Source organism: Brienomyrus brachyistius, chromosome 5, assembly GCF_023856365.1.
Source record: "Brienomyrus brachyistius isolate T26 chromosome 5, BBRACH_0.4, whole genome shotgun sequence".
Classification (NCBI taxonomy): Eukaryota; Metazoa; Chordata; class Actinopteri; order Osteoglossiformes; family Mormyridae; genus Brienomyrus; species Brienomyrus brachyistius.
Genome location: NC_064537.1, coordinates 1,845,337 through 1,865,839, shown reverse-complemented (window position 1 = coordinate 1,865,839; position 20,503 = coordinate 1,845,337). Strand labels below are relative to the sequence as shown.

Genomic DNA, 20,503 nt, shown 5'->3' with positions numbered 1-20,503 from the left:
ACAGCGGTGAAGATAAGGGCGTCACGAACGTCACTGGCTCTCACTGGTTGGCTTAGGCGGCGTGTTTAACGTCACAAACGCAGGAAATGCCTCATCTGCATGCGCTGTGCTCTTCTGCCCATGTGCCGATCCCTCCTCTCCTTTTCCCTCCAATGGGGCCACGTGGCCCCTCCACTGCACAGCCATGCCTCCCCTCTGGGGGCTCTGAGATACTGCCCCATGCTGCCTGATAGTGGGCCACCCTAGGTCACCTGCCCCTCTTTACGGACACCAAACTGACACTAGCAGCTGGCTGTCACAGGGGTCTGAAGGGGGGCGTCAGGCAGGATGCAGTGACACAAAGCTGAGGGACCCCAAGGGACACCAACTGTGGTGGGGGGGTGCCTGGCTTATAGTTTTATATTTCACAGTTATTATTTAAAGCCATTGTGTGAAAGTAGAGCCCCTCTTGGGACTCGAACCCAGCATTTGCTGCAGAAGGTAGGGTGAGAACCAACGTCCCCCCACCACAACTCACAGGGGGCAGAGACATCAGCAAGCCAGTCGGCCTTGACTGAGAGTCACCTTTCACAGCTTTCACAGACGAAAGGATGGAGACGCACATGCAGGCCAGACAGGCGCCACGGCAGACCAAACACCGGCTGTTCAGAACCAGTCCGCTCACTCTGAGTGCCAAGGGAGGCCTTGACACCAACCTACACACCATCCACTTTACAGTTCCATAATTAGCTGTATATTTGTTCAACGGCTGTCATAATCCTGTATGATCAAATTTTTGTTTTTTACTGCGGAAGTCTGACTACTATTCCCTGGGGTGCAACAGCCGTTCCCTTTCGGGACTTTAACGTGAAACCTTGAACCCTTTCTTCTGAATATCATTTCCGTCATCACTGATCCACCTGCAGCCCTGGTTTACAGAATGGGGATCGCGCGAGAGCCTCCTCCTCCCGAGGCGGAACTGCCGTTAACTGAGCCAATTGGAAACGTTTCCTGCCTTTCTCATGCTGCGGGATGCCTCTCTGCCGCCACCTACTGGTAGGAAACTGTACTGACTGGAAGTAAAGCATCATTTTTTAACGAAGAAAGGAAGGGCAGTATTTTACACTAATGGTTCTCAGCCCTAGAGCTAAGCTTCTGCAGCTGAGGATCAGACCGCCAAGGTCCCTGCCTTTGGCTGCCGCCCAGCTTGCATCGCACCCGACCCCTATGGCCCCCCCCATGGGTGGTGAGCCCATGAACAAGATCGCGGGTACAAGCGGCCGAAATGAGTTTCCTCCGCAGGGTGGCTGGGCTCTCCCTTAGAGATAGGGTGAGGAGCTCAGTCATTCGGGAGGGACTCAGAGTAGAGCCGCTGCTCCTCTGCATCGAGAGGAGCCAGATGAGGTGGCTCAGGCATCTGATCAGGATGCCTCCTGGACACCTCCCTGGTGAGGTGTTCCGGGCATGTCCCACTGGGAGGAGGCCCCTTGGAAGACCCAGGACATGCTGGAGAGACTATGTCTCTCGGCTGGCCTGGGAACGCCTCGGGGTCCCCCCAGAGGAGCTGGATGAAGTGGCCGGGGAGAGGGAAGTCTGGGCCTCCCTGCTGAGACTGCTGCCCCCGCGACCCGACCCCGGATTCAGCGGTAGATAATGGATGGATGGATGGATGGGATCTCAGCCCTTTTTGCACCACGACCCAATTTTTACCATGCCAACTCAGTCGCGACCCTGTAGGTTTAAATTAAGGCTTTGATCAAGCACACAGTGACATTCAATGCCAATCAATGCCTATCGCACAAATCTGATTGGATGTGCAAGTTCATTTTAAATTAAGCAGCTCTGGTTAGGCTTATTGAATTGGTTGAGCCTTCATTAATTTTGATCTAAGTATTTGCAGACGCACGACCCCTTTATAGGTTAATTCTAGGATCGGGCCTGTGAAATCTGATCGTGGATCAGCAAAGGAGCATGCTTACATTTCCAACTCTGCCTCGCGACCCTTCCAGAAGTTGCCGCAACCCAAATATGGGTTGAGAATCGCTGGTTTACGCAATGCCTGGCATATGGCTACTATAGAGAAGATAAACGAAGAAAAAAAGAGAATAAAGTAACCTCAGTACCGTCATGCTGATGTGAAATACACAACATGACTAAGTCCGTCAGGTAATTTGCTGTAAGGTTAATCCCCCCTCAGCATGATCTACGGGGCCCAGACGTGAACAGAAGCCTGGGCGCGGGATCCACGATTTGTAGTTTCTACTTAAACTGAGCGGCACCGCACTTCTAAAGCGACACGTACTTCCGCAGTCGGACGAAATCAGTACAAGACGCTAGTGATTAGATTTACAGCCGCACTTGTAACGCTGGAGAAGTATGGCCTTATGTTTATTTATGCAAGCGAGGTGAGTTTCTCATTACAGAAACCATTCAACTCTGCCGGACATCGTAAGGTATCATCTAAGTTTGTACACGGAAATTCGGCAACAATTCTGATTAACTTGACCTCATGCATTATATTGTAATGTGCAGACAATACTAGACGGATTTCATTTTGCCTTATTATAAGGTAACAGACTTCGCATTAATAAACTCCAGTCCGCTGCATTTGTTTCTGTTGTTGCTCTTACCTGAGTAACAGTTACGGGAGTTTTTTAAAAGTACTGTTATTAACTCCATGCTTTGCTTTCATAATTATATTTACAACTTGGAGAGCCTTTGAAACCTGTGAATTAATAATACATGATATTAAACGCAGAACATGAAGAACAATTCACAAGGAAAAATCCAGCAATAATTAATGCATACTCTGTAAAGGTATAAACGGTGCAGAAGCGCCCTCTGGTGGACATAATCATTAATTAATCGCCAGTCCCAGCAACGATTTACGGTGTTATTGGTAATCAATTTATTCTGTTAAATATATTTTTACATGCATATTTGACACATTAATGGACACGCATAGTAGATTTTTAAAAAAACTGCATGTACACCAGCAGCCATAGTTACAGTGTTTTACGTGTTATTTCGCGGGTAAGTTAAACTGAAGTAATAGATCTTCTGTCGAGATTTAACGACTCAGACGGTCTCGACATCCTGAACATGGACTGGCAAACCATTCCTCAATATAGGGGCCCTGTAGCAGAATGCTTTATGGAATATTATTTAGCACTTTATAAAGCATAGAGAATGTAATCATTCCATTCTCTCAGGACTCTATTAAGAAGCTGATGTAAACTGTGTGGAGTGACCTTGTAACCTTCAGAGAATGCAGACCAATTATTGCTGTGCACAATGTGACGAAAAACAAGTATGAATTAGCACCTTGTGTCGGCTTAGAAGTTTATGTATCTGTTAGCTATTTTGTTACCTTTTGATGTATGAATATGTACTTTATTAGTGCTGCAGCTTATCTCTATGTTGAAGGACAAATATATTATTAACCCTCTAGCCAGACAACAGGCAACAAGCAGATGCTGCTAAGGTTTGCTACAGAAGGAAGGGATTCGCCTGAGTTCACCAAAAGTTCACGGCTGGGTATTTAAAAAAAACCGAGTAGAGATGGTGACACCACCATTATGTTCGGCCGAGGGACCAAACAATAAAAGAGATTGACAAACTTATCAGCTAGGGGTGTGGATCAAGGGAGAAAACAACGATGGTGAATGGTTGAGGGAATGATGCTTAAATGATGAGATATTGTTACACAATAAGAAAATGTATAAAAATTGGTGTAAAACAGTATTCGACACACTTTAAGTGTCCGGCCTTGGTTGTAACTTTGCAATAAAGACTGAATCTGAAGATCTACACAAGCGGCTCCTGACTCCTGATTGGTGGGGAAGGAAAAAAAGCAGAACAGCTCTACTGCCAACTGTCACTTTATAGGTGGAACGACAAGGAAACCAGTGTTCTGTGATCTAAGTGGACGATGTGGCTTGTAAACTAGAAATAATTCTGTTAGGTAGGCAAGTGCTAGACCCTAAGTGCTTAATATGTAAGTAGGAGAACTCTGAGGTCTGTCCTGAACCTAACAGGAAGCTGCAAGGTGTTTATCGATCGAGATCATCCAAGTGGACGGAGAACTCTGGCCATGCGTCTCTGCTACAAGGATCCCAATACTAACCCTTTTAAATCAACCTGCTAGTTTCCTGTATTATTCCAACAGAAAAAGTCAAAAGCATCAAAAAAAGTTTGTCTCAGCAAGTTTATTTGTAATTTGTGTTCTAACAGTATGTCACAGATCATATGCGCCTTTACACACAGACACGAGCTGTTTACCCCGGCAGATACGCTCACTGCCATGAGAGCCAAACACCAAGTGGACTCACGGGCCGGATGCTTGGACTGTCTGTGTGCACGCGTGGGTCTCTATTTTGTGGGGACATTTTTTCAGTCTCTACAAGGATAACCTGAATTTTATAAAAATCTATGACTGCAACCAAAAAACTAAAAGTGAGACTTTTGGGGTATTAAGGTATTAGTTTTTCATACAGAAATGAGAGTCCCGACAAAGATATCAATACATGGACCGTGTGTGTGTGTGTGACTGTACGTGTGACTGCCTGTCTGAATATTACCAGCAAAGCACAGAAGGTCACATACAGTGGATGATTCCATGAAGAAATACACTTCTGTTCCCAGCTTGGTAGAAAACCTTTTTATTTCCATTCACAAAAGAAAAATAGAAAGTGGTTAGTTTGATGCACAATGTCTCACCTGTGCCACAGTTCAGGAAAGAAAGTATCAAGTTCATTCTGCAAAGACGAGCTTGAAAACCAAAACCGCGAGTCGCTTGCGTGTCGCTCCCCACACTGGTCAATTTCCATCGTAAAGACACACACACATACATCCCGTTAATGTTAAGGTGACTGGATTTAATGGTCCGCTATAAAATAACGAAATGGAAAAATTCTTTAAAACGAAAAGAAAAATAATCATAAAAAAAAAAACTTTTAAAGTCTGGAAAGAAATTTGCACACATCCGTGCAAAAATAAAACTGAAAAAGAACTATGTAAAACGAAGACAAAAATAAATTAAAAAGAAATTAAACAAAAATAAACATCTCAAACAGGTAAAAAAAAAAAGATGATGAGAAGAGAGTAACACTGAAGAACAGAGATTGCCCATACTTGGAGACAGATTTAATCACTACTAAGATCACAGTCTTACGGAACGCCGCGCAGAGGTCGAGGACCAATGACATGTGCAAACTCAGACAGCCAGCAGCCAATCAGCAGGCAGCTTTTGCGCATAAACAACTCATCAAGATACGGCACCCTAATTACTCATTACAGGCGTGAACAATTGTCTTCAAAAACCCCAAAGGGGGCTTTTACAAATGTGATTGGACAGCAAATCAAGGCAAGATGTTCCATTTCTGTGCACTTTAACTAGAATTGATAAGCCACCATTCCAGCGGCCAATAGGCAGACAGCCAATAGGCAGACGACCAATAGGACGCGGCTTCCTCTGCGTCCACCATCCACCTGACTCCCTCAGAGCAGCCGGGAGACGGGCGGCTTCCCTGCAGAGACGGAGACATTTCCCGGGTCCACACCAACACCAGGAAGCTGGCGGTCGGGACCTGACTGAGGCACCGAATCGCAGATGGGGAGCAGAAAGATTACGGTGGGGGGGAGGGTCTCTGACCCCCCTGCCCCCCTGGGGATTCATGGGCGATGCCAACAAACACACAAAGCGAGGCGATTATGTAGGTGGTTAGGGGGGGCAACCTGCCGGCCAGACTGACCAATCCTCTAAAACAGGGGTCAGGTGGGCTATTCTAACAGTCTGGGGCGAATTAAACAGGCACACAAATCTATGATATGAAAGCAGGGGTAGCTTCTGGAGGGGGGGGGGTGCGGTGCCACACTGCCTTTTAAGTAGGAAACACCGGGACCGGGCAAGATTCCCTGCAGGCCTGAAAAGAGAGCAGGCCGTACAGATCCCCTCTGCAATGCTTCCCAGCGACATTTTAAAGGCAGACGGGTGAGAGGGTCCAGGTCCAATCCGAGACGCGCATGTGCCCCAAGCTCCATCTCTATTTGGGATCCTTATTGCATCAAACTTATCAAATATAGCAGCAGCAGCAGCTAATGGGTTGTCAACAGTACGAGCCGTGTGTCTCTGAGCGCGACCTCGCGCCCCAAAGGGGCGGCAGCCCTCACCCAGGGCAGACATGGAAATAAAAGGAGACACTGCCTTCGGCAAGAGCCCCTCCACCACCGCTAGCAAGGGCCGGCGAGGCGCTCGATCCGCACACCGCAAACAGCTACATGCACGCAACAGGCACCACACGCGACCCCCCACGGTCTCAGCTCCCTGCAGGAACACCCCCCCCCCCCATTAAAGAATCACGCCAGAATGATTCCTGAGATCCCAAAGAAAGGCGTCGATATTGTGGGAGGAGGATCGCAGGACCACTGAACCCTCCCCAACTATGAATCCTTACACAGTTAAAGGGGCCAGTCGCCGACCTCCCTTTCTGGGGGGTACGGGGTGAAATCAGTATTTTTTGAGGTCCCACCCATTGCAGGTGCACAGTGACAAAGGTGTGGGGGGCTTGTTTGCTCCTGCTTCCCTGGTTGACCTCACCCCCCCCCCCCCCCCAACCCCCAGGACACAGACCCCTGCCCTCCACACCTACCACTTGATAGCAAACGAAAGCCGAAAAGAGGGAGGTGGTGCGGAGGAGCGCTGTGGCAGTGAACAAGCTCACCTCCATCGTCACCCGTCACTCTCACATTAACCGTGCCGGATATATACGTATCGCTGTGTTTTTTACTTCAGGTTTGATCCAGAGGTCACCCCCCCCCCCCCACATCCCCCCACCCTCCCTCCCCCCCTTCATCACAGACACATGGGGGTGGGCTCCGTCTGGTGGAGCCGGCTGCAGGGGTCCCGCTCCCCCACGACCGGGGCAGTGCAATACACGGAGACGAACGACTTCCCAGCAACCCTCCCTTCAGGACACCTGTGGGAGGAGGGGGCAGAGGGGACGGATCAGAGGCCCCCGCTCTTCAGATTCGCTGGACACCCCCTCCAGCAGATAAAACTATGAACATGCATGACGTGTGACTGCGATTCTCAGTAATGGCCGCTGTGTGGCTCTGTGAGTTACAACTGTGCTTGTAATCAGAAAGTCGCCGGTTGAAACACCCGCGCAGGCAGAGTGATGTCAGCGTTGGGCCCTGAGCCCCTGAGGCCCCTGAGGCCCCTAACCCCCAATTGTTCGAAGGACCGGCAGACCCTGCTTTCTCAAAACGAGTGCCGTCGCTGCAAAATCAATGAATGTAATAGATGATGTTCGTCTGATCGATTAAGCATTTTACAATGCAGTAAACAATATGGCATAACATGCTGACAGCTGTTGCAGTGACACACTGGAGTGAGAAGCAGAGTGCCTCATCAGTGCCGTAATAGCGAGTCTGCTCTGCCCTTCAGAAGCACGGCAGCTGCATTTCGATTCCGTCTGGAGAGCACCAAGCAATTACAAAGTGCTTCATGTTAGCACAACATGAAAGACGGCGACAGGCGCGGCAGGCGAACTAATCATTTGATGGGTCTTGTTTTCCTGTGAAACTTGGCTCCCTGTTGTGAATGGAGCTTAACTACTTACACAAAGTGATCTGTGTGCAGCCTCAGGCCCAAAGTCACGTGATTCCCCCCCTTCTGAAGGATGCTGATTGGCCAGCTTCCCACGTGACCAACATGCAGGTAGCTCCACCCCCAACCCTTCCCTGCAGATCGCCAATGACAGCGGGCCCTGCCTGGACTGAGCCCCTCCCCCGGCCTGTGCAACACGGGTACCTGACGTGCCCTGGGGGGGCTACACGCCGTAGCAGGCGGACAGCCGCTCCTTCAGCAGGGGGGGGAACTGCTCCGAGAACTGGTGCCAGTTGTCCTCGCCCACTTGGTCCTTGAAGCCGTGGAGGATCTGCAAGGTGGGGGGGGCAGGCAGAGACAGACTAGCGTCAGGTGTGTTTTTGTACTTACACCACAGCGCCTGCCAACAGGGTGCCCCCCTCCATCCGGTCCGGTTGCATCTCCAGATTCACCCAGACCAGACATATGTCTTGGTAACAATCAACCCAAAGCAGACGGTAACCCTGCATAGTGCATAAAAGGCGCACTTCCACATCACCGGGAACAGGCTCAGGCCTGAAGGGGGCGCCCTGTTAGCGTCGGAGGGGCAAACAGCCCTTTGAACACCCGCTCAGCTCATACAATCCTCCCACACCGACAGAGCACAGGAGTCCTCATGCTGGACTCGGATTCGAATGTCTGAATGTAGGTCATCACTGGCATGGGGCGAGTCGCGAGCGGGATGGAGACCGGTTGCCCGAGCTGGTCGGTGTCCGCATGGGTTTACCTTGTAGAACATCTCTCTCAGGTCCTCCTTGGGGCTCACCCAGGATGCCACGGCGTCACAGAAAAAGATGAAGTCCTGCATGAAAGAAGAGACAGAAACAGACATTGGGGGGGAGGTGGTGGCAGTGAGCCCCCCTGGTACCGACAGAGAGGGACAGACGGGCCGCCACCTGGATGACGCCCCCGGGGTTCACGCCAATCATCACACAGATCCCCCGGAAGGCGGAGTCTTTCTCCTCGTTGTCTCGGATGTTCCGTAAGGACGTGCACCTTGGGGGGAGATGTAGATAAAGTTTTTACACCGACTGACACAAGCAAACCCCACAAGCCATCTCGCACACTTGTATGGAGGCCAACCGTAAATATAAGAGAATGGCTTAGGGTCAAAGTTCAAATGCAATCCACCACACAAAGGCACAAAGACACCAGGGCCAGAGAGAGATGCTCACCAAGGTCGGATGAACTGCTGCAACATGGGGGCCACCTCCTGTGGACACACGTACCCCAACCGACCAATTGTGATGGCTGCAGCGATGCCACGAGGAAGAGGGACAAAAATGGCAACCAGTCAGAGCTAGTTCCTGCCACACAGAGCCACCAGGACACATTTAAAGGCTCAGATATCCTGAAAGGTCGGGTCAGATTTCAAATGTCATCATAAGAGCGGCCAGTCTTTGGAGCGAGCAGAGCTCAATGAGGCACTGAACTGAAACTGGTTTTTCACGTCGCAATAAATACCCCAGAGCGGGGAGCAGGAAATCTGGGCCCTGATCCTAGATGCAGCCTGGCTGAGAATCCTCAGGGTCATACCTGTGTTTTCCAAGAGAGTCTTGGGCGTGTTGGGTCTATTGATGATCTCCACCAGGTTGTTGAGGACCAGACCCACATAGGGTTGCATCTCAGCACCTTCAACAGAGGGACCATGAGAGATGAAGGGACACCGAGGTCTCCGCACCATGGGGACACTGGCAGAAATACTCACCCATCTGCATGCAGATCTCACCAATGGCCCAGGTGGCGTTATTGCACACGGAGATGAACTCTGGGTTCAGGTTGGTTCCAAGGATCGGCATGAACTCCGCTAGAGGGACAGAGAGCAAGGAGGATGGAGGCTTAATGCGAGGGGGGCGGGGTGGGCTTAGAAGGGGCCTCGTGAGAGACTCACCAATGCAGGGCTTGACGTGAGGGAAGCAGGCCTTGGTTAGGTCGCCAAGCAGCGCAAAGGAGCTCTGTCTCACCTCCGGCATGGTGTCCTGGGAGCAGGGGGGTGCATTTAGGGTCCTGGTACTGAACCCACCACAAACCACGCAGCATCTCCCCAACATCTACAAATATGTGAATGGAACGCTGCCCCAGTAGAAAGGCATCACCGTGGTGATGGAATGATGCAGAAGTCCTGAGACTATCTGCAATAGAATGGGCCGCGCCATTACGGAAGAATAATGCAGAACATCTAACACCATCTAAAGGAGAGAGGCATCACTGTGATGACAGAATATTCTGGAAAACCTGAGACCATCGGCAATAAAGAGGCATCCATCTGATAACAGAATATTCCAGAACATTTGACACCATCGGCAATGCATAGGTATCCCTGTAATGACAGGGGTGACTCTGATGACCCCGACAGATGAGGCAGCTCTCCTTACGCCTTGCACCCCCTGCCAGTCCCACCTGCATGCACTGGAAGAGCAGGGTCATGATGTTGCTCCGGGCCACCAGCTGTTCCACGTGCCCCCCCAGGCCCTCAGCCAGCCCACTCAGCAGGTCCAGAGCCACGATCATGAAGTCTTTGTCGGGGGCCTCATACTGGTCTGGGTGCTGGATGTACATCTGTGATGAGACACGCATGCACGTCACGCCAGGCCCTCACAAACAGGGCTGTAGCAAAGAGCGAGCGACCAAGATCGTCCCACACCATGGCCTGAGCAAGAGTCTTCTGCACCAGGGTGACGCAGCGCTGGTACACCGGTTCGCAGTAGGGTAGGAAGCCGCTCTGCAAGGCTGTAGCCACGGAGGACAGACACTAGGGAGAGACAGACAGCAGTGAAGGACAGTACAGCCTGAGGCGCAGTCACTGCCCAGGGACAAGCCACCGGGGGCTCACCTCCAGCAAGGGAAACAGGTCCTTGTCTTCATCTTTCAGCTCATTCCATTTCTGGATTAAAGGGGGCATCAGCTTCTGGATGTACTCCTGGGGAAGGCGGGGGGGGGGGGTTACATGACACTGATACCTAGCTATGGCCTTAGGAAGATAAATAAGGCTGTAATGCTACGTGATGCTACATGATGCTACATGAGTAACCCAACCCGAGAAGTAATGTTACATGACAAGCAACGCTACATAACGCTACTCCGAGTAATGCTACATGATGATCAATGCTACGTGATATTACATGAGTAACCCAACTCGAGAAGTAATACTACATGATGACCAATGCTACATGATGCTACATGAGTAACCCAACCCGAGAAGTAATGCTACATGATCAATGCTACGTGATATTACATGAGTAACCCAACCCGAGAAGTAATGCTACATGACAAGCAACGCTACATAACGCTACTCCGAGTAATGCTACATGATGATCAATGCTACGTGATATTACATGAGTAACCCAACTCGAGAAGTAATACTACATGATGATCAATGCTACGTGATATTACATGAGTAACCCAACACTACATGACAAGCAACAATACACCGAGTAATCCTATATAGTGTGTAACGCCACATGACAAGTAATACTACCTGATGAGCAATGCTACATAACACCATGAGTAAGACTACTTGACGAGTAATGCTCCACGACGTTACATGACATGCAATGCTACCTGATGAGCAACGCTGCATAACACCATGAGTAAGACTACTTGACGAGTAATGCTCCATGACGTTACATGACATGCAATACTACCTGATGAGCAATGCTACATAACACCATGAGTAAGACTACTTGACGAGTAATTCTCCATGACGTTACATGACATGCAATACTACCTGATGAGCAATGCTACATAACACCATGAGTAAGACTACTTGACGAGTAATGCTCCACGACGTTACATGACATGCAATGCTACATGACGTGGGAGGAACTGGGAGTTTTTTTAAAACACGGGAAAAACGTGACATCAGTTTTAAAGTAAATCTGATACAACCAGCTGGGGATGGGAGTGACTGGGATTTCAAGAAAACATAACATTTCAATAGCCCAGCTAAGACCAATAATTACAAGTGAAAGGGTTAGCTAAACAAACACCCACACCAATAAGATTTCAGACTCCGGCTGCGGACAGGCAGGGCACCTTCCCAGTATGCCCAGTATGCCCAGCAGCCCAGCGGGGGACTCACCGCCTGGTTCAGGTGGTGGCCCACGGAGTCGGCCAGCGTGCCGATGGCGTCGTACAGGATGAGCAGGTTCTTGTGCTGGTATTTCCCAAAGGCAAAAACCAGCGTGTCCAGGATAAAGCTGAGGTAGGGGACCAGCTCTGTGCAGGCCTCCTCCTCCAGGGTGGCGAACGCGCTGGGGGGGGTAGAAGGTGGCACACCATGAGCTAACTGACACACCATACATTCACAAATGGGTAACATTAGGCAGCATAAAATGAGGTCTGCTGGTTAGATCTAGGAGGGTGTTTCACAGAGGGAGGTGCTGAGGGCCTCTGGTGAATGTTCACAGACCTGCAGGCTGCCTCCTGCACCCTCTTGTTCCCATCCAGGATCCTCTTGAGCAGCTCCGTCATGAGCGGCTTGAGGTAGGAGTCGGGCGGCTGGCTGACCACCCAGTGGGCGTAGCGGCTGAGGGTCCAGCAGGCGATGGAGCGAACCAGGGCCTTCTTATCACATAGGCACTGGATGAGGTGGGGGATGAGCTCGGGCAGGTAGGGCACCATGCCCTGCATGCAGCCTGGCAAAGAGGAGCAGAGTGTGGGGTGACCCTACAGGCAGGAAGGGCACCATGCCCTCCATGCAGCCTGGGGGGGGATAGTCATCATCATCACCATCACCCTTATCAGCTGCTCAGCAATACTGGGTGAGGGTCCAGCTAAATGGTACAACAGCAGGGCCCAACATGATCACATACCCTAAAAAAGCTATTCTACGTGGCGATCCATTCTGAGCAACATGTGATGTGACAGAGACAGACGACGGGGCCAAGCCTGACCTTCTGCGATGGCCCCCAGCACCAGGATACCGGACTCCTTGATGACCCAGTCGGGGTGGAAGAGGAGCCCCTTCAGCAGGGGCAGCAGGTGAGGCAGCAGCTCCTCCCGAAACACATTGGCCAGGACGTCCAGGGCGGCCGCTGAGCACTTCCCTGGGGGGGGGGCAGGGGAACACTGCTGACCTAGGTGAGGTTTTCGGGGACCACCTCAGAGAGGGAGCTCCTGCCAGTGCTCCTCCATCTTCCACTGATAAGCAGGTCCCCTTGACACCCCAGGTTAGGATAACCGTCTCTCCGTGACGACCTCCGCATCAGCACCCCCTCCTCTAAAACGCCCGCCCGCCCGCTCAGGGACACTCACTGAGGTTCCAGTCGGACAGCGTGTCATCGTCATCGTCCTCGTCCTCGTCAATATCCTCACCCTCCTCGCCGCCGCCACCGCCACCCCCACCCCCGCCCTCGTGCTGCAGTGTGACAGTGCGCGACTTGTGGAAGCGCGGCTTGATGTCCTGTTCGCTGTCGGGCACCGTGTCATCCTCCTCCACGTCTCCCTGGAAAAGGAACATGCGCTTTTAGAGACTGGGGCGTGGAGAATAGGGAGAGGCGCCTGGGGGCGCAGAAGAGACAGAGGGAGGCTGGCAGAGAGACAGGCACCTTGTTCCCACCAGCACAGAGCCGGAGCCGGTACCAGGCTGGCCCTCACTTGGTGCCTTTTGAGAACCTGCCCGCGTTTCCACCACTTTCCAAAAAGACTGGAATTGTTATGTTACATAGGTGGAAGCGAGAATAAAGGAAAGGCACAAATGTATTCCGTTTGTTTGTATCTATTTCGATCTCCAGATTATACATTTTTCTAGGATGCTGAACCAGAAAAGAATGGTTTTCAGAGAAAGGCTTGCTGCTCTCTATTGCCTATATACACTTTTGTCTCCTTAAAAGGCCATATTTCTCCCCCGTCTATGTGAGTAAATTCTCTCACACACTACTGTACCAGTGTCCTTTCCAGGATCGCACAACAAAACACTTCACCAGAACTTTAACTCTGCAATCCACCTCATGTCTTTGACATTCGGACACCACAATATTGTCTTTATTTGATCTGCGACATATTTATACTTTATTAAATAATCTTTCGTTTTTCACAGAATAAAAAAAAACGCTGTAACCTTATTCCGCTAATATGCTGGCAAGTAGTTTCACTGCCAGCACCACCGTTATTAGATCGACTATATCGATTATGGATTGGATTTTCCGGGTTTACGGAAGGTTTGGACGTGGCAGCCTGTCCCACTTTCGCTGACGTTACGGTGCATGAGAGATACTAAGAAAGAACGGCGATGCAGAGACAGACCGAAAGCCACCCTTTGCCCATAAAAAAGCCTGTATTTCTGTTCACCAGCATCATAAAACACAGAAAACTGCCCGTTTAACTCTTGAATTAATCTAATTTCCTGAGATGCAAGTGATAAATGGCTGACATTTCACACCAGGAAAGAGGTTTGATTGGCGTTGAAGGAGGGATGAAGAAAGAGAGAGAGAGAGATGGCAAAAGAGAGGGGAGTAAAGGAGAGAGAGAGAGTGGGATGGTGGGGGGTGAGTGAGGGAGAGAGGGGAAACGGAGCGAGAGGGAGAGCAAACTGGTAGAGGACAGAAAATGGAATTGTGGGGGGTGCGGGCTCACCTTTAAGAGGATGATGTCGATCTCCGAGTACTTCATCCCGTTCACCAGGATGGGGGTCAGCCTGCACAGGCAAGGGGGGGTGATCAGTGGGGATGGGGGTACATAGCCAAAGGCTGCTAACCTTAAAGGGCGCGGACTCACTGGAGGAGGTGGCTGGACAGCACCTCCTTGCAGATGGGCTGCTCCGCCAGGGTGAGCCAGAACTCGCAGGCTTCCAGGGCCACGTTCTCATCAGGGTCCTGCGTGCGCTGCAGCATGTACTGGGGGGAGGGGGGAGGGTTAATGGATGGGCTGCACGGGATTGGCTAGGGGCTCTGACTGACAGCAGGACGGGCCTATGGCGGAGCCCCACCTGTATGATGCTGTGCATGTGGGGGATAAGTCTGTCGATGCGGACCTCCAGCAGCATCACCAGGGCTCGGCACACGTTCTTCCTCACCTCGCAGTCCTCGTCTGCTGCCAGGGCAAACAGGCTCTGCGGGGCAAGGTGGGGAGCAGGGTCACATGGGCAGGGCTGGGTCAACTCAATCCGGGGCGGCGGGGTAGGGGGTGTCCCACCTCAATAAAAGTGTCGATGTTGTCCATCAGTGCCTGAGCGCGGCTGATGATGAACTGGTTCACGCAGGCGATGGCGTGGGACCTGGGCACGCGGAGTTTACACATTTGCGAAATGCAGTAACACAAGAATCCCTTTGAAACGCTAATGACAAACATCACACCCTTTCTAATGACACGAGTCTGTACTGTACTTTGCTTTATCAGATTAATAACTTGCATCTTGCTTTGGTGAAAACTGAAATTCTGTGCACACGGCTTGTAGAAATGTCACCCCCTGGAAGGTGGGGGGGGGGGGGGTGACAGGCTCACCTGATCTTGGGGCTACAATGTTTGAAGAACTGCAGGAACTTGGGGATCATGATGTTTAAGGGCCGATCCAGGGCTTCACTGTCCAGCAGCTCTGAGGAGTCCTCACAGATTTTCTGCAGGGCACCGAATGAGCCCTGGGAGGGGTCAGACAAAGGGAATCAATGGCAGAAATGTCCATAACGAGCTCTGGATCAGACAGTACTAATTCATCCAGCATTACGGATCAGCCGAGCAAAGAGAGACTGACCTCACACGTATTGTAGTCCTCAGAGTTCAGCAGGTTACACAGCTGAGGGAGAAGCTCAGGCCACATCTGAAGCTCCCCCTTGGAGGCGATGGTCGTGATAAGGATCCCTGTGGGGGGGGGCAGAGGTAGCAGAGAGGGGGGCTCTGAAAGATCTGCAGAGGTAGGTGAACTTAACAGAGGAAGTGTGAGGAATCTCTAGATCAGGCAGTATAAATACAAACACCATCAATGCCCATCAGCAGGAACAGAGCACATCACCTCCAGAGACGAGGGGCCAGGGGGGGTGTGAGAGGCGAGGATTGGGGGGGGGGCACTGCTCAAACAAGAGAGCCACGCCGCAAGCTGTTTATCACCCACTATACAGGGCATCCCACAAGCAGGACGACGTTAAGCAGTTTATAATTCAGAGAAAATGGCGATTTTGCCGGTGTGCAAAAACGAGAGAGTTGGCAGAGCCGGGGGAGTCGCTCAGACGGGCACCCCGACGGGCACCCCCATCCTGCCCTCACCGATGGTGGCCCGGATGAGGGGCGAAGGGTCCCCGATGTTGTTCAGGCACTCCTGCTTGATGAAGTCAGCCACGGCCTGCGGAAGGTTCTGGTAGTGGGCTTTTACGTTGTTCTTCAGGATCAGGCCGCTGAGAGAGCGAGTGGGCTCATCTGGGGGGGCGGGGGGGGGCGGGGGGGGGGGGCGGGGGGAGGGGGTGAAAGGATGCCGGAGACACAGCGGGTGCTGAAACTTTAGACGGCCATTGTTAGAGCAAAAGCCACAAGGAGCCACAGGAAGGTAATAAAACCAGACCATTGACACCGCAATTGACAGGCCAGGGCTGCCTCTTCCATTACTTCAGGAACATACACAGAGCATTAAGATGGAAGACTCTGGAATGAGCCAGGGAGCGCTGATCAAAATGCTGGAACTTACTAATGGAGACATCTTAGCACCTCGAGTGTATTTTCGCTTCTGCACATGCGAAGCTAATGGGCATCGTTCCCATATCCTTCTCAGCCGCGTTCTCTCTCCAAGCTGACAGGACAGCGCAAAATTCTACTGGTTTTCTCCTTGTACAACAGCCACTGATGCTCTGCCTGCACTCTTTAACCTGACACCTTCTAGCACCGCGGACAGTGGCCGTGCGGAATGAGGTCAACACGGCTCACCAAAATGGTCAATGGAAAAAATAAAGCTTCCTGTGGCTTTCCTACAACAATCTGTTAGACTAACATGTCAATTCTCCTTAACTCTTCTCCAAGCAACAAGAATACCAAGATATTTTGTACACATTTAGCATGGGTGAAATATACCAATGAAACATTTTGGTACAGATAATCCCATCTTATACACAACATATGGTCACCATATTTGTTCATGAACCTTTGCATCTTCTGAACTATTTTTAGAAATAAAGGCATCTAAGCGTTTAATTTTATTACTAAGGAAAGGATTGCTTTATCTTAGCAAGTATCATCATCACAAGTCACCTGTTCCACGCCACAAGCCAATCAGCTTTGTAGCAGGCAGCCTCTAACCCTTAAAAGATATTCAGCTGTAACAGGTGCCCTGTGCAAAGGCAGCTCACAAAGAGCACGCATGCAAGCCAAAATGTGCAATACATCCCCACAAACAACACTGCCAACTGATGTGTAGAGAGAGCAAAAAACACAATCATTTCATGTTGTTGTTCATCCATACCTTCAGATTTCAGGCTTGTTAAGACAAATATGAGATAATTATTGAAGTCAGGATACTGGTTCAGCTGCTCCAGTTTCTGGAAACATCATTAAGGACAAAAAAAAGGAGGCGAGAAAGAAAAACAGACAACAAAACAGCACCCGGCCCCCAGCCCAGCCTCCATTAGACTGACACTTAAAGACCAGCTCATTCCAAGACAGAACAACATTCGGGATGCAGCCTTGGGGAGGGAAGGGAGCGAAAATGTGCTGAGTCTGGATCAGCAGCAAGCGAGACCAATGCTGTGGTCAGATTACTGGCATTACGGCTCAGCAAAGCAGACCCTTCAGTGTCGTGTAAGTGGATCACAGCTGATGCACTTAAACTCTCACTGAAGCTTAAAGGGTCAATGAGCTCTGTTGTGGAAAACAAAAAAAATCAGAGCCTCTGGGTCATCTCCCAGACTCCAGAGCAGCCGCACCATCCGGAGCAGCGTGCCTCCTGTTTCCAATGGAGAGGATACTTCCTGCACAGCCCTCTGCGTTGCTGTGTTCGGAGACTGCGAATCCTTCAGGAGTTGAAGAACCTGGTGGAGTCCCTGCTCGTCCGGGTGCCACTCCATCTCAGACACTGTCAAGCACACACAACACCACAGAAAAAGAAGTGTCATCCACCCCTCCATTCATCCATCTTCAGCTCCACCGAGCTTTGAAAAAGCACCTGACTGTTTACAGGCATCAAAAGAACAGCGAACGCAATGAACACGCCCTGCGATGGGACAGCTACCTGCGAGCGGATATTAAAGAAGCCCGTAGCCCGTGTGACCGGGACTCTGGGACCGCACAGGCTGTCCACACGTTCTCGGCCTCATCTGTATATTTTGCATGTCTACCCAAGGGAGGAGATCCGACAGAAACCTGCGCTTCTGATCCATCTCTGAGACAGAGTGTCACACATCCTCGCTGACCCCCCCGCCAGGGGCCGAAGTCTTCCCGGCCACCCACCCATCTATGCGCTAACGTTCTCCCACATCGGAAGCACTCGTAGATCTGTGACTTTTCTACCATTACGTTGACAGCATCAATACGCCTTAAACACTCACAGTGATTCATTAACGGTACAATCAAACCACACAAGCTGGCTGGAGATCCCTTGGGGCTGCCTTAGAATTCACGCCAGTCCCCGGCTCCGCCGAGTAGCTAGGCCGCATCGGCTCCGCTTTGGGCTTAGTTTACGGTCTATTCGCCCGCTTCAGCAAGACAACCCTGAAGTCATCACCGAAAAACGGCGGCCGTACTTCACAGAACAAGTCCCACAGCGTAAATGAACAGCCCTTCCCTAAAGCCCGAAGGTGGTTGCCCAGTGCATCGCAGCAACCAGCTAAAGCCGCCATCCCCTCTGCTTTCCTTTAGCGGCGGTTACCTTCTCCAAACGAATCCTTAATCCTTTCGTCAAAAGGTATCAGCTACCAACAAACACGCCAGAGGACTGCAGCGATACTTAATCTGCAATGAACACTCTGCTTCTTGCAGCCACCGCCACTCCTCCTGCTTTCTCCCTCTACTTTCGCTTGCAGTCCTTGTCCACTTTACAGGGATGCGCGCGTTTGAGCGCGATTGTTGTTTTTGAGCCATATCGTCTTCCGTTCCAATTTCCTCTGACGTTTTCCGCTGGGGCCGAGTTCTGTAGTTTTCGTAGTCTCATAGAACTACAACTGAGTTAATGAAATCCCATAAACACTGGCGGGCTCTCAGGCCACATGAATACTGGGCATTTGAGAGATTATTTACAGCATATTTTTTTGGATTTCAACCATGAGAGGAAAACTGTATGATGTTTATTTATCAGACACTTGTGTCCAAAGCAACATACACCTCAGAAAGCAGGGTGAGCCAGTCCTTGGAGCAGCTGGGGGTTAAGGGCCTTACTTATGGGGCCAGTGATGAAATCACTCTGCCAGGCACAGGAACTGAGGACAGTTTGATTGCAGTCCTCACCCACTGAGCCACACCCCATCCCCTTTGGGTGTATCATGGGGAGAGCAGTGGTGGGCTGCTGGTTAGGGAAGCCCACTTGTTATTGAAAGATTGGTGGTTCAAATCGCTGACCAGCAAATTGCCACTGTCATACCCTGAGCAAGGTATCGCCCCCAACACTGCTGACCAGGCACTGAATTAGCTGTCCCCTGCTGTGTAATGATGTCACATATGGGTTACATGCAGAGGACACACTTGTTGTGTGCTGTGCTGTGCTGTGCTGTCAACAATGACAACTAATCACCTTGACATGCATAGTAGAGGTGGAAACCCCACCACTGAAAGGTAGAGTCTGCGCTGTTGTACAAATATATGCATTTTGTCATGTATTTACAGTTGTCTGGATCTTCGGGCTTCTCATGGCAACAAACTGCATCCAAATTTAGCACTGGGAATCCAGTGTGTCTGAATGACTAAACATTCCGACGCACCTGTCGCACGCGCCCGTGTTCATCCTGCATACGAGTTTGGCACTGGGAATCCAGTGTGTCTGAATGACTAAACATTCCGACGCACCTGTCGCACGCGCCCGTGTTCATCCTGCATACGAGTTTGGCACTGGGAATCCAGTGTGTCTGAATGACTAAACATTCCGACGCACCTGTCGCACGCGCCCGTGTTCATCCTGCATACGAGTTTGGCGCTGGGAATCCAGTGTGTCTGAATGACTAAACATTCCGACGCACCTGTCGCACGCGCCCGTGTTCATCCTGCATACGAGTTTGGCGCTGGGAATCCAGTGTGTCTGAATGACTAAACATTCTGACGCACCTGTCGCACGCGCCCGTGTTCATCCTGCATACGAGTTTGGCACTGGGAATCCAGTGTGTCTGAATGACTAAACATTCTGACGCACCTGTCGCATGACAGATTTGTTATTTACATCAGTTCAAGATAATAATTTCTATAGCAGATGAAATTATCTTTTCGATGGTGAAAGTGGCCCAGTTAAGCCAATCTAGCCTAAGGGTACATTGACCTGACCCTTTAACTCCCATTAAAATAATAAATATTGAGTCATTTCACCTTGCGAATTTGCCAAACATAAATAGATCAGTGAGCCATAAGCAGTTTTATATTAGGAGTGATCTGTACAAATCTACATATTTTAGCTGTTCATAAACACTTTGAGAAGTAATCCTTTCAGTTATAAGTGAGATTTTTTTTCCATTTACTGTTTGTCTTTTTTGCCTTAAATTTAGATTCCTCTGAAAAATTAGCTCCATCTATCTGTTTTCAGCAATTTCTTGAAGGCGCAACTACCAAAATTGCCTGTAGGGGGAAACGCAGAGACAGAAGGGTCTGGAATTCTGAATTACTGCTCTTGGGTGAGATATTGTGTCATCATTTTAGCAAAGCAAGAACTGTGGCTAGATATCACAGTGCCCCCCCCCCCCCCCCACACCCCGCATCCCAGCATTCACATAACTGTCGCTTGGACCCCCGCATTTAAAGTGCTATGTTACAATATTATGAAAT

General features: G+C 50.5%; 1 protein-coding gene and 1 non-coding gene across 2 annotated transcripts; both read right to left on the bottom strand.

The window, feature by feature from the left end:
* Positions 1–6,822: 6,822 nt before the first annotated feature.
* On the bottom strand, positions 6,823–18,607 carry LOC125742619 (transportin-2). The gene is made up of 25 exons (XM_049014791.1): positions 18,411–18,607; positions 17,512–17,618; positions 17,010–17,085; positions 15,827–15,976; positions 15,318–15,424; positions 15,071–15,204; positions 14,762–14,843; positions 14,556–14,678; positions 14,345–14,463; positions 14,204–14,264; positions 12,884–13,073; positions 12,523–12,675; positions 12,039–12,264; positions 11,709–11,880; positions 10,461–10,547; positions 10,272–10,379; positions 10,028–10,186; positions 9,519–9,606; positions 9,336–9,434; positions 9,164–9,259; positions 8,803–8,878; positions 8,524–8,623; positions 8,355–8,429; positions 7,793–7,919; positions 6,823–6,956 (listed from the first exon to the last, which is right to left on the bottom strand). Exons 2-24 carry the CDS (start codon positions 17,608–17,610, stop codon positions 7,812–7,814), a joined length of 2,688 nt encoding a protein of 895 aa, XP_048870748.1. The 5' UTR covers positions 17,611–17,618; positions 18,411–18,607; the 3' UTR covers positions 6,823–6,956; positions 7,793–7,811.
* On the bottom strand, positions 15,513–15,581 carry LOC125743208 (small nucleolar RNA SNORD41). Its single transcript, XR_007398318.1, has one exon. It is a non-coding gene; the product is annotated as a small nucleolar RNA SNORD41 (small nucleolar RNA).
* Positions 18,608–20,503: the final 1,896 nt, after the last annotated feature.

Excerpts from the sequence above, each read along its gene's own strand:
- LOC125742619 (XM_049014791.1), bottom strand. The coding sequence starts at position 17,610 with ATGGAGTGGCACCCGGACGAGCAGGGACTCCACCAGGTTCTTCAACTC. Across the intron at positions 14,265-14,344 it reads CTGTCCAGCCACCTCCTCCA|GCTGACCCCCATCCTGGTGA; the intron begins GTGAGTCCGCGC and ends TTGCCTGTGCAG. Across the intron at positions 10,548-11,708 it reads GCCACCACCTGAACCAGGCG|GAGTACATCCAGAAGCTGAT; the intron begins GTGAGTCCCCCG and ends CGCCTTCCCCAG.